At 41.8% G+C, this 13,177-nt stretch overlaps 1 protein-coding gene across 1 annotated transcript in view; it reads left to right on the top strand.

Annotated features, from left to right (window-relative positions):
* Positions 1–406: 406 nt before the first annotated feature.
* The window catches only part of GNAL (G protein subunit alpha L), a 165,010-nt gene continuing 152,239 nt past the window's right edge, over positions 407–13,177 (top strand). Inside the window, exon 1 of the mRNA XM_070747511.1 lies at positions 407–1,366. Coding sequence (XP_070603612.1) covers positions 793–1,366 — 574 coding nt within the window. The 5' untranslated portion in view covers positions 407–792. The remainder of the gene's footprint in view (positions 1,367–13,177) is intronic.

Raw genomic sequence — 13,177 nt, 5'->3', positions numbered from 1 at the left:
TCTGACCTGGCTGGGACTATGAATAAGAAAGAACTGAGGGAAGGGAAGGGGAGGGTTAAGGGTGAAAAGTATGAAAATTAAAATTAAAATATTTTTTTAAAAAAATCTGTTCATTGTTCCCAATATTTGTTGGCTGGGAAGGGCCACTGGGTGTGAAGCCTTTTTGCACTTGGAATGACTGCCAGTGAAAGAAAGGGGCAGCCCTCGAGCGTGGAAGAAAGGCAAGGAAGCAGCAGCTTTCTATATAGATAACAGCTCCGTCTCTGCGGGGATAACACGGTTTGGCCTACTAGTACCGCGCGCACGCGTTATGTGTGTGTATGTGTGAGCGCGCGCGCGCGTGTGGTAAAGACCTCCTTGTACGAGAGCTCTGCGCGCGAGTTTACTACGCACATGTGTACACACCTCAGGTCTCCCCCTCCAATTCTTCTGTAGCATTTAAGCTACGCGGTGGACACGCACCGGCGTATTTACGGTAAGGTGGAGTGGACCCGACGGCGGCTCCGCGTCAGGTGACCTGAGGCGAGGAACTACCGCTGCTGCCGCTGCCGCCGCCCAACTGAGCTCGCCGCAGCTGTCCGGAGGAGAAGGGAGGAAAATGCAAAATGGCCCAGCAGAAGCTGCAGCGGGCTTATGAGGAGGGGCTGCCCGGCGCACCCCCACCCCCTCCCGGCCCTGACGCGCGGGGACAACGCTAAGCGTTGAGTCCCTCCTTTCCCGCCGCCGCCAAGCCCAGACGAGCGCCCGTTTCCTTCGCTTCGCCCCCCCCCCTCCCCGAAGGGCCATCCAGACATGGGGCTCTGCTACAGCCTGCGTCCGCGGCTCTTCGGCGAATCCGGCACAGCGGCAGCAGCAGGCGGCGGCTCCATCTCCAGCGCTGCCGCCACGACCACCTCGGAGACAGAACAACAGCCATCGCCACCGCCCACGGCAGAAACCCTGGCCCGGCCGCCGCTTCTGCCCGGAGCCCAGGCCGGCCGAGCCAAAGGCAGAAGCGCGGCCAAAGGAAGCGGCGGTAGCGGCAGCAACAGCATCGGCGGCGAGAGCGAAGGAGCCGCCGGGAAGCCGCGCGCGGGGGAAGCGGACGGGCCGTTTCTGCTCCTGCAAAACGGAGAAGGGAACGGGGCGGCTCCCCGGGAGAAAGAACGGGAATCGCCGCAGGGGCCGCCGCTGCCACCGCCGGCATCCCAGGCCAAGGCCGCCGCTGGCAAACAGCAGTCCCTGGCGCTGCAGAGACCCTGGGAGAAGGGGCGCTTGGAAGAGCGGGAGGCGGAGAAGGAAGCGAGGCGAGTCAGCAAGAGCATTGACCGGGCGCTCAAGGAACAGAAGCGGGAATACAAGCAAACGCACCGCCTGCTGCTCTTGGGTACGTACTACCTCGCCTCGCCTTTGCGCACAGGTGGCGCTGGCTGTTTCCAAAGATGACCCACGACGGTGTATCCAAAAAATATATATATTAAAAATTTAAAACGAAAAATCAGCGGGTGGCTGAATTGGGAGTGGGGGGTTGTTGCTTTGTGATCAGGTGGCATTTAAACCCGAATTGCCCGCTCCGGCGCGGTGCGCGCTTTGAACAAAGCACCTTTCTTGCCATGCCTTTGAATTGAATCGAAACTGCATTCTCGGGATTCGTGCAGTTCTTCAATCGTGTAATTTTCCAGCCTTGCCCGCCCCCGCCCCCCCACTTCTGTTTATTATTTCCGGGTCTTCGGTGCCTTTTCTCCTCCAAGTGACCTGATGGTTTTAGTTCTGTCCGGCTTGGGGGGGGGGAATGGTATTATAGGCGGCAACTGTAGGTGTCCTAACCAAGCAGCACAAGAAAAAAGATGTTCCAGTTTATGACTGCTAGCATAAAAGTATATAGCAATAGATTTATATACCGCTTCACAGTGCTTTACAGCCCTCTAAGCAGTTTAGAGAGTCAGCCTGTTGCCCCCAACAATCTGTGTCCTCATTTTACCAACCTATATGGTCTATGGCAGTGATGGCGAACCTTTTTTCCCTTGGGTGCCGAAAGAGCGTATGTGCAAGCTATCGCGCATGTGCGAGTGCCCACATGCACGAATCCCAGCGACCGGTTAGGTCTCACAAAGTTGGCCTTCTCCGGGTCTCATCAACGAAATAATGTTGTCTGGCGGGGCCCAGGGGAAGAGCCTTCTCTGTGGTGGCCCCGACCCTCTGGAATCAACTCCCCCCGGAGATTAGGATTGCCCCCACCCTCCTTGCCTTTTGCAAACTCCTTAAAACCCACCTCTGCTGTCAGGGAAATTAATTCCCCTGGGCCGTTTCCGTTTTATGTATGGTTTGTCTGAGATGTATGACTGTTTTTTATATTAAGGGGGTTTAAATTGTTTGTAACTATTGGATTTGTACTGTTTTCTTGTTGTGAGCCGTTCCGAGTCTTCGTAGAGGAGCTGCATACAAATATTATTATTATTATTATTATTATTATTATTATTATTATTATTCAATGCCTGGGGAGGGCGGAAGCAGCTTCCTCCACCACCACCCTGGAAGCCCTCTGGAGACTGGAAACAGCCTGTTTTCCAACTTCTGGTGGGCCCAGTAGGCTCATGGTTTACTCTCCCCAGGCTTCAAAGGCTTCTCAAGCCAGGGGAGGGCAAAATGCCTTCCCAGAGCCTTGGGCGAACCAAAACTCAGCTGACCAGCATGCACATTGGAGCTGAGCTAGGGTAACAGCTTGCGTGCCAGCAGATATGACTCCGCATGCCGCCTGTGGCACCCGTGCCATAGGTTCACCATCACTAGTCTATGGTGACCTTATTGATCAGAAATGTAAAGAATCCCTGTGGTATCATTTTGAGAATATGAGTAGATCAGATTGTTAATAAGAACCGGGGTTGTTTTACCTTGTAAAATCTTGAATATATATATATATATTTATCACAATTGGTGGTGCCCTTTTATAATGGCTAAGTGAACCATGGAAATGTTAAGATATACAGTAATTGGAATAAATAGGTGAACTCAATAAACTCACCTTTATTGTGGAAATGTGAAAAATTGATGAGCATAAAATAATTCAAACTAAGATTTTAAACCAAATCTGTTCAGTCTTTTGGACCTCATCCCAAAATATGACTTTGTACCAGAGGCGGATGGAAATGTAGGCCCCCTCTGCAACTCATTAAGGCAGCCATTGTTTTTCCATGTTTACCTGACAGCTGTCATAAACTAAAAAGAGAGATACTGATACTGGTACCTCAGTATTCATTTTTAATTGGTTCTGGGAAGCACAATGAAGTACCAAAACTGAGTACGTACTAAACAATTTTTCTGGCATAAAGAATAATTTAATGAGTAACAAGGCATCCAACACCACCAAGTTCTAATTTGTGCATTGAGCACCAAACAAACAATGAGTACTGGGACAACATTTTCACATCAAATGCTCTGAATACCAAATTTTATTAATTCAAAGTAGTTAAGTACCAAGATACCAACTACTGTACTGTGGTTGCTTTAAAGAGCACTATTTTAGACATGTTATGCTTGCAGTGCTGTGCGCTCCAAAGCATATTTTCCAAATTATTGCCAAAGCACTAAGCAGCCCTTACTTATAGCAGATTTTTTTTATATTATATAAAGCATTTAAAAGCAGTAGAGAAGACTGGAGAATTCATGTATGTCCAATTGGTTTAATAATCCTGAGGTTAAATTATGCAATCAAGCAATTCAAATTATTTGGACACTTAGAAGTTGAAAATAGTTTTCTAGTACTGCTTTTGAGATGAATGTTTCAGATAAGCATCAAATAGCTATCATTTGTTTGCTTCCTATAAGGCAGTTTGCAACTCCCACAAAATTGACAAGAAACCTGACCTACTTGGAGATGTTTCATAGTTCCCCACCTCTTATGTGTTGTAATTACATCTTTAATAGGCAAGGACTTTTTTTTAATGACGGCTTTCACCAAAGAAATAAAGGTAAAAGAGACTTAATTTTCTGAGTATAGAAATCATCCAGTATTTTAAAGTTATAAAAGCTAAGCTATTTTTTCTATAATTAGCTTGTTGATACATTTTAATTAATAATTAAACTCTCTAGGAAGCTCATTATGCATGCTGCTTTTACAGCATGAATGCTACAGGGACAGTTAAATGGAGCATCTGATTTCCCTGAAGAAATAATCTGCAATCACATGTATTTGATTTGTTCATTTTAAGTAGTGAATTAGTGGCTGTGCATTCCAAAATCAGATAAGATCAGATATCTTTCACACTCATTGTTCTACTGAAAAATAGTTACCATTATGTATCATTTTTTTTGCTCTCCAAAATTCCCTCATAGGTCTAAAAGAAAGAAACCAGTTAAAATACTTTAATTTGTTATGGTGCAGAATCATAATTGTTTCAAGATCATAATCTTTCTGATTGGCTTGACATAAAAGTAAAGGTTCCCCTTGCACATATGTGGTAGTCGTTCCCAACTCGGGGTGGGGGGGGGCCATGCTCATCTCCATTTCAAAGCCGTAGAGCCAGCGGTGTCTGAACACATCTCCATGGTCATGTGGCCAGCATGACTAACCGCCGAAGGCGCACGGAACACTGTTATCTTCCCACAAAGGGTGGTTCCTATTTTTCTACTTACATTTTTACATGCTTTTGGCTTGCTAGTTTGGAGGAAGCTGGGACAAGTAATGGGAGCTCATCCCATTTTGTGGCACTAGGGATTCAAACCACCGAACTGCCAATCTTTCGGATTAACAAGCTCAGCATCTTAGTCACTGAGCCATCGTGTCCCTTGTATAATCCTGCGTTATTAGGTGGCAGTAAAGGAGCAAATAAATTCCTTATACAGTAGTCCCTCGCTATACCGCGCTTCACCTACTGCGGCTTCACTTCATCGCGGGTTTCTGAGGAAGTCGGTCGGCAGATTTAAACAGCCCGCCGAACTCGATCGGCAGGTTTTTTTTAAAAAAATATATATCTAAAATTGTAAATACTGTATTTAAATACTGTATCTAAAATAAATACTGTGTGGGAAGGGTTTATAAACACTTAAAACAATGAAAACTTACCAAACAATTACAATATAAATACTTAAATAAGTACTATCAGTTGATAAATTCCCCATCGCGGATTTCACCTATCGCGGCCAGGTCTGGAACGTAACACCAGCGATAGGTGAGGGACTACTGTAGCAGATTTTGAAGTGACAGTCACAATATCAAATGTAATTTTCAACACAAATTAAAGAGATCAAAAATGGAGACAACAGCTGCTTTGGATAAATAGTGAAGTATATGATAGAGCTATTGAGGAGGAATTGAGCTAGAGTAAATAGTTGGAGAAGTAAAGAGCCATTCTCTTGTGTAATTAAGAGTTGCCCCAAGGTTAAACCAGGGGTGTCAAATTTGCAGTGCCACAGTGTATCGGGACTTTTCCCCCCTTCGCTAAATCGGGCAGGGGTGGGGCCATCACATGACTCATCCGGCCTGTGGGCTGCTAGTTTGACACCCTTCTGTTAAACCGTTTCTTTAGAACTCACCTGTGTTTATCTGAACTATGGGTCCGGGGTCACTAGAGACATACCGTATCTATGTCTTCTAGAGTGCATTCCTCTTCAACACAGAGATTCCGATATAAAGGCTGTCTAAGACCATTAATAGATGCTATTATACGATGCTGGTATTTATTTCTTGTACTTTGCCACAAGATTTTGTGTGGTCAGAAGGACTAGTCATTTTAAAAATGGAAGACTTAGAGACAAGAATTGGGAAGTTGAATATGGTAATCTTTGCGGATGAAATGTAATACAGTGTTCCCTCGATTTTCGCTGGTTCGAACTTCGCGAAAAGTCTATACCACTGTTTTTCAAAAGTATTAGTTAAAAAATACTTTGCTGTTTTTTCCCCTATACCACGTTTTTTCTCGCCCAATGACGTCATATATCATTGCCAAACTTTCGTCCACCTTTAATAAATATTTTTTTAAAATAAGCTTTAATAAATAAACATGTTGAGTAATAATCTAAATGGTTGCTAAGGGAATGGGAAATTGTAATTTAGGGGTTTAAATAGTGCATTTACTTCCGCATCTCTACTTCGCGGAAATTCGACTTTCGCGGGCGGTCTCGGAACGCATCCCCCGTGAAAATCGAGGGAACACTGTACTGTAAAATAGATGTGGACATCTATTCCTGATCCAAGACTACTACCGTACTAGGTCTCCTTTCTGGATTCAAATCCTCCAAATCTCTATAGAAGGATTGAGAGGACCTCTGAGGGAGAATTTGAAGGTATGGAAACTTGCATGGAGAAAGCTAGATTGTTTCTCTTCTAAGTACAGAGTCTAAGTAGTTCTGTTGCATTTTATTCTGGTTGATCTTACTTTATGATTGCTCTGGAATGTGATTGTGCTCATTGCTTTATTGCTCTGAATTGTATGAATGGGTGGAGCCATTTTAATTTCTTAAAGCAGGTATTTGGAAAACAATTCACTGATCTGAAGGAATAGCAGTACAGTACATCTAGTATAAAAATGCTTTACTTTTTAAAATGTCTATGGAGATTCTCAGTCATCCAGGTCATGGTTGTCCCAAAGCTGCTTTTTCAAGGGGCAACTGGACTTTATGGTTTTTCTTTTTTCTTTTTTTCCTTTGAAGACATTTGAAGTCTCATCCGAGAAGCTTGTTCAGCTCTAACTGGATGGTGGGGAATGATTTTATGTTTTTAGATAGCAGAATAAGGATTATTTTATACTTCATCTGAGATTATTAACCAATAAAGGAAAAATTGAGGGAGAACAGTATGAGGTATTTAAATCCTCACAACATAAAATGCATTGCCTTAGGATCATATCTATAGTTAGCCATTCATTTACTATGAGAATAATAATCTCCCTTCTCTGGGTGCCTCTGTAAACACTCCTGCCAAAGTTGAGTCTTGTAAATTTTAATTAAACTTTTCCATGAAGGGAGCTACCTTCTAAAGCCTATCTACAGTTTGCTTACATTATTTCATGATTTTTATTTCCACAAATAGATACACATTTTTAACTAACAGTTTAAATATAAAATAAATGTATTTTGCCTGTTCACTTGTTGCCTTAAACACATTATTTTCTATAAAATACGTATAGATTCAACTAATTTCTAAAAATCAGTTCTGAGAAAATTGTTAAACTAGGTGCTAATACTGAACTGTTTCTCTGTTTACAGAGAAATGTATTTTGCTTAGAGTAAGATTACTATATTGTGGGATAGTACATATCTAATTGACTTCTTCATAGTTAAATATAATTATGCACATATGACAAAGAAAATTTTTGGTGAATATATTTAACTAAAAAATGTAATCTCTCAAGTACATTTTATTCTTAAAAAAAACCCCAAATTCTACATTTTTGTACTGATGCATGGTTAAAAGTGGCACATCAATCAATTAGCAAGTGAGCTTGTATTCTGTAAAAATTGACAAACGTATCCTGTTCTACAAATATTTAAAGCTCACAAGGAAATCTTGGAAAAAGATCAAGTATTTTGGAGGAGACTATTCATAGTAAAAAGCAGCAAATGTCTTTATTTATGTAGCTGCCCATCTCTCATTTGTGACTGTTCATAATTAAAACATATCAAAAAATCAACTAGTGCTATAGAAGCAGTACAAACATTAAAAAACAAATAATTAAAAATTATACAGTACCATACCACAGGCAGGGTAAAGCAAATAAAAATTCCTCTCTTTAGGAGATATCATGAGTTGAGGGACACTGGAACACAAGACTGAAGGGAACGGCTATCTGGGAAATAATGGTTTACTTGGGTGTTGGTGTTATTTCAGAAAAGACCTGAGTGCTGATATGAGTAATGCAATCCAATTACTGTAGTTAGAATAGGACTTTGAGACATAAGCTTTCATTTGGAGGCAATTCAGTTCCAGAAACAATTTTTAACTCTGTGTTTTATGGTTGATTACTAGAATTGGCGGGCCCCAGGGGAAGAGCCTTCTCTGTGGCAGCCCTGGCCCTCTGGAATCAACTCCCCCCGGAGTTTAGAACTGCCCCCACACTCCTTGTCTTTCGTAAATTGCTCAAGACCCATCTATACCGCCAGGCATGAGGGAGTTGAGACACCTTCCCCCAGGCTTTTTTATATATATATTTATGTTTGGGAATGTATATGTTGTTTGCTTTTTTAAATATGATAGGGTTTTATGTGCTTTTTAATATTAGATTTGTTTTCGCTGGAATATTGTTTTTATTATTGTTGTGAGCCGCCCCGAGTCTTCCGAGAGGGGCAGCATACAAATCTAATAAATTGAATTGAAATTGAATTGAATTGAATTGAATTCCAATTTCATATGCTGGGACTGATTATTTAGATCAGATCTAATTTCTGCTCTGTTTACTTGTTTCTTCTACCTGATAGTACAGTATTTGAAATTTCCTTGATTCCCAACTGGCAGGCCTTACTTCTGCTATGCTCCTTGGCTGGAGGGTGCTTAGCAACAATAAGGTCTCAAACTTAGCAAATGCTGACATAATAGAATAGAATAGAATTCTTTATTGGCCAAGTTTGATTGGACACACAAGGAATTTATTTATTTATTTATTAGATTTGTATGCCGCCTCTCTCCGTATGTCTTGGTGCATATGTTCTCAGTGTACATAAAATAAAAAGATACATTTGTCAAGAATCATGTGGTACAACACTTAATGATTGTCATAAGGGTCAATGAAGCAATGAAGAAACAATCAATATTAATAAAAATCTTAGGATACAAGCAACAAGTTACAGTCCTAAGTGGGAGGAAAAGGATGATAGGAATGATGAGAAAAAACTAGTAGAAATAGAAGTGCAGACTTAATAAAAAGTTTGAGTGTTTAGGGAATTATTTGTTTAGTAGAGTGATGGCATTCGGGGGAAAACTATTCTTGTGTCTAGTTGTCTTGGTGTGCAGTGCTCTGTAGCGACATTTTGAGGGTAGGAGTTGAAACAATTTGTGTCCAGGATGCGAGGGGTCAGTAAATATTTTCACCGCCCTCTTTTTGACTCGTGCAGTATACCGGTCCTCAATGGAAGGCTTGTTGGCAGCAGTTGTTTTTTCTGCAGTTCTGATTATCCTCTGAAGTCTGTGTCAGTCTTGTTGAGTTGCAGAACCAAACCAGACAGTTATAGAGGTGCAGATGAGAGACTCAAAGATTCCTCTGTAGAACTGTATCAGCAGCTCCTTGATAAAAGTTTATTTGTAAGAACAGGGTGAATTCAAAAACACACAAACCACACTACAGTATAGTGAGATGACTGAACCAATCCAAATTGCCTTTTTTTGAGGGAATGATCAACTGTCCTTCGTGCACGTGGCAGTGATGGAGACTGGAAGAGCTGGTCTTCCATTTTCCTTCATGAGCACATGCGCCAGTCAGCATATTGTTGCATGCGTACCAGAAACCAGGAAGACTAGCTGGCCGGTATACGTGTGTGCACTGGAAATTGGAAGTCCATGTGGGGGGCGCATGCACCCTGGGCAGCTCCTCTTCCAAATTGCAGACCAGACTGTGCCGAAAAGGTTCACCAACACTGTTCTAGAACAAGAAGGCTATGTCCAATGATCTGGAATCTTTAGGTTTTTTAAATAAGCATTATCTGGCATTTTGACTAGTATTTATAGTATACTTAGGGATGAAATTGTCACATGACCGGCAAGTTCACTTTAAAAATATTATTCTGTCAAAATATTATTCTACTTACCATTACAATAAGAAGAATGGATTTATAGGTGCCAGATTTTCCCTGATGTTTGCCAGACTTTTGACACCAAACAACCTTCTACATTAAAACATTTTTTTTTAAAGAAATAAAAACTGCAGCATTGGAAAGCGCTCAAGCAGTAGTGGTATTGGGTTGGAAAGAGGCTAAAAAATGGACATTACAGAATTGGTACTGGTACATGGTGGATCACATTCACTTTGAAATTATGGAAATAAGATTAAACAACTTTAATGAAAACAAAGTGGAGAAACTGATGGAACAATGGGACAAGGTGAAAGATTATATGTTAAGTAAAATTTGCGATGAAAAGGTGAAAAATAAACTCCAGTCACTCTTTGAATTGTAAATAAATGCAAATCAGAGCTGAGGAAATAACAGAATATATACTTGTAAATATTTGAACCCCCTTCAATTGGTGGTGGGGAATGTATGTTTAGTCGGGTGATGGGAACACATGCAGAGAGCACTGTTGTATGTTGTTTGTATTGTGTTATGTATGTGCAAAAACCAATAAAATATATTTAAAAAAACAACAACATTAAAACAAAATTTAAAAAGGGAAATTTTGCCAAACTTCACCATCATCTTTACTCCCAAATGGCCACATAAGAATTCTCAAACATGCCTGATATGACTTATTTTAAATGTCTACACACCTGCCTAGAAAAATGTGATAAAATGATAAAAAGGAGTACTGTGTTTTTCAGGGTATAAGATGCACCAGAGTATAAGACGCACCTTAGTTTTGGGGGAGGGGAAAAAAGGGGGGTGGAATCTGCCTACCAGATATTCATCTGGCTTGAGTCCTTAGTATGGTCAGCTTCAGCACCTTATTTATCCCTTGGTTAGGGCTTAAAAAAAACCTTATTCAGAAAGAGTAACAATGAAAGAGTTTGCAAGCCAGTAAAAGTTGGGAACATTGTTAGCACCTAGTTAGGGCTGGAAAGAAACATTCTGAGCAAGTAGAGTAATGAAACAAAGCCTGCACAGATTTAGGGCTTGGAAAGCATTATTTGCAGAGAGAAACAATGAAAGAGCCTGCAAGGGAAGTGCTAAGAAGATCGTTAGCTCCTAGTTAGGGCTGGGGGGGGGGCAGGGGGAAGCTACATTCTGAGGATAAGACGCACCCAAATTTGTAGCCTCTTTTAGGGAGGAAAAAGGTGCGACTTATACTCCGAAAAATGTGGTGATTGAAGTAGCATTTCAGAATGGGTACTATAAGTGATGGTAGATAGGATTAAGCTAAAATGATACTACTTTATTACCGTAGTTATGTCCTACAGAACGAAGATGGCCTACTAAGCATTTGTAGAGGATATGTCTAGGTCCCACAGCTTGTAGTTCATCATCTCATGGCAGCTGAGAAAGTCTGGGGCTGGCTTTAGGTGCCTGTTTTAGATGTTGTGATTTTGGTCCTTTCTCCAGATGTTAAATGTGGTTTACACTGTTGCAACAAAAATGTGATTTGAAACAATATGTTACGTTGGCAGACTTGTGTCTCCAGTTAGTTCCAGTGGAACCATTCTCACCTGTTTCCCACTCCTAGTTCAATTGCTTATGAGTTGGTATATTGGCATCTGATTAACCTAAAGCAGCAAGTGTGAACCTATGACACGGGTCAAAGTAACACACTATAATCCAATCCAAATGCAGCAAGCTATAGGATTGCATAAGCAAAGAAGCAGGTAGCAGGTGTTTCCAGGAAGGTCTTTGTATGGCTTCATATGGTGTGTCGATTGCTTTCTTTTCTGATTCCAGGAACTATTCAATACTGTGATCCTGCCAACTGCAGTGAGACTGCCCTTGAAAGACCAACCAGAAGATTTGTTTGGTAGAGAATGCAGCAGTGTAGGCCAAGATAGCCCGTGTGTTAATATGTCCATGTATCACCTCTGCTCTGCAAACTGTTTGCTAGTTAGCTTACAGGTGTGATTCCTGGTCATTATAAAAATTCTAAGTGGCCTTAGGAGTCCACTTACATGAGTGCCTTACTCTCATAGTATTTTGTCTGCCAATTCAATCTTGCAGGGGTGGGCATGCTTTTATCTATCTATCTATCTATCTATCTATCTATCTATCTATCTATCTATCTATTTATTAGATTTGTATACTTCCCCTCTCTGTTTTAATTAAACAATTCCATTTATTAGGAATCCAGAGCCCTCAAAATCCAGAGCTCTTCTAGATAGCAGCAGGCTGATACTGCTGAAGTTAGACAGTTTTGTCAGGAACCTAGTATCCAAGAAGGTGATAGCAGCAAGCATGCATCCATGATCTGCAACTGGCAGTAAGCTTAAAATGCTCAAGTCTGGCAGCCAGTTAGGCAGTGAGGACATATATGCATCCATGAACCCTGGCTAGCATCAGGCTGAGACTCTGAAATGGGGTAGGTCTGCCAGGAGCCTAGTGGCCAGGATGGTGGCAGGTGATGAGCCCAGCACCAAATGGAAGTAAGCCCCGGAGAGGAGAGACATGGTGAAAAAGATGAAGGTTATATGGGAGCAGGTTTGCATTGATGGAAGAGAGTAGCCTTTTCATCTTGGCCATTCTTTTCAGGGTATCAAAAGGTCAGAGTTGGTGGGGAGATGGGTTTGGGTAGTTGAAATGGAAGCAGTTCATGCAGGGTAGGACTGTGGGATGCTGCAAAGATCGTAAATGTGAGAACTGTCCATAAGTGCATTTTTCAGCACTGTCATTACTTACTTACTTACTTACTTACTTACTTACTTACTTACTTACTTACTTACTTACTTACTTACTTACTTACTAGATTTGTATGCCGCCCCTCTCCGTAGACTCGGGGCGGCTAACAATAATAAAACAGTATTTGACAAATCTAATATTTAAAATAATTTTTAAAAAACCCTTATTAAAAACCAAACATACACACAAACATACCATGCACAAATTGTATAGGCCTAGGGGGAAAGGAATATCTCAATTCCCCCATGCCTGACGACAGAGGTTGGTTTTAAGGAGCTTACGAAAGGCGAGGAGGGTGGGGGCAATTCTGATCTCTGGGGGGAGCTGGTTCCAGAGGGTCGGGGCTGCCACAGAAAAGGCTCTTCCCCTGGGTCCCGCCAAACGACATTGTTTAGTCGACAGGACCCGGAGAAGGCCAACTCTGTGGGACCTAACTGGTCGCTGGGATTCATGTGGCAGATGGTTTCTCTTCTTCAGCAACTTCAAATGGTTGCTGAAGAAGTGTTCATAATTTGAGGATTATCTGGATGTGTTATGTCAGGCCTGTCAAACTGGCGGCCTGTGGGCAGGATATGACCCGCAAAGGCCATGCCCACCCTGGCTCTGCGTAGGCAATAAAAGATCCTGATACATCACGATACAGTCCACGATACTATCATATTTGACAACCCTGTGCTACATAAAACAAAGATCGAGTTGGCTTTTGGAGGGGTATGAAAAAGGTTGCCCCCTGAAATAA

Source organism: Erythrolamprus reginae, chromosome 3 (genome assembly GCF_031021105.1).
Source record: "Erythrolamprus reginae isolate rEryReg1 chromosome 3, rEryReg1.hap1, whole genome shotgun sequence".
Lineage (NCBI taxonomy): Eukaryota > Metazoa > Chordata > Lepidosauria > Squamata > Dipsadidae > Erythrolamprus > Erythrolamprus reginae.
The sequence above is the reverse complement of the archived record's forward strand: the minus strand, read 5'-3'. Positions and strand labels throughout refer to the sequence as shown.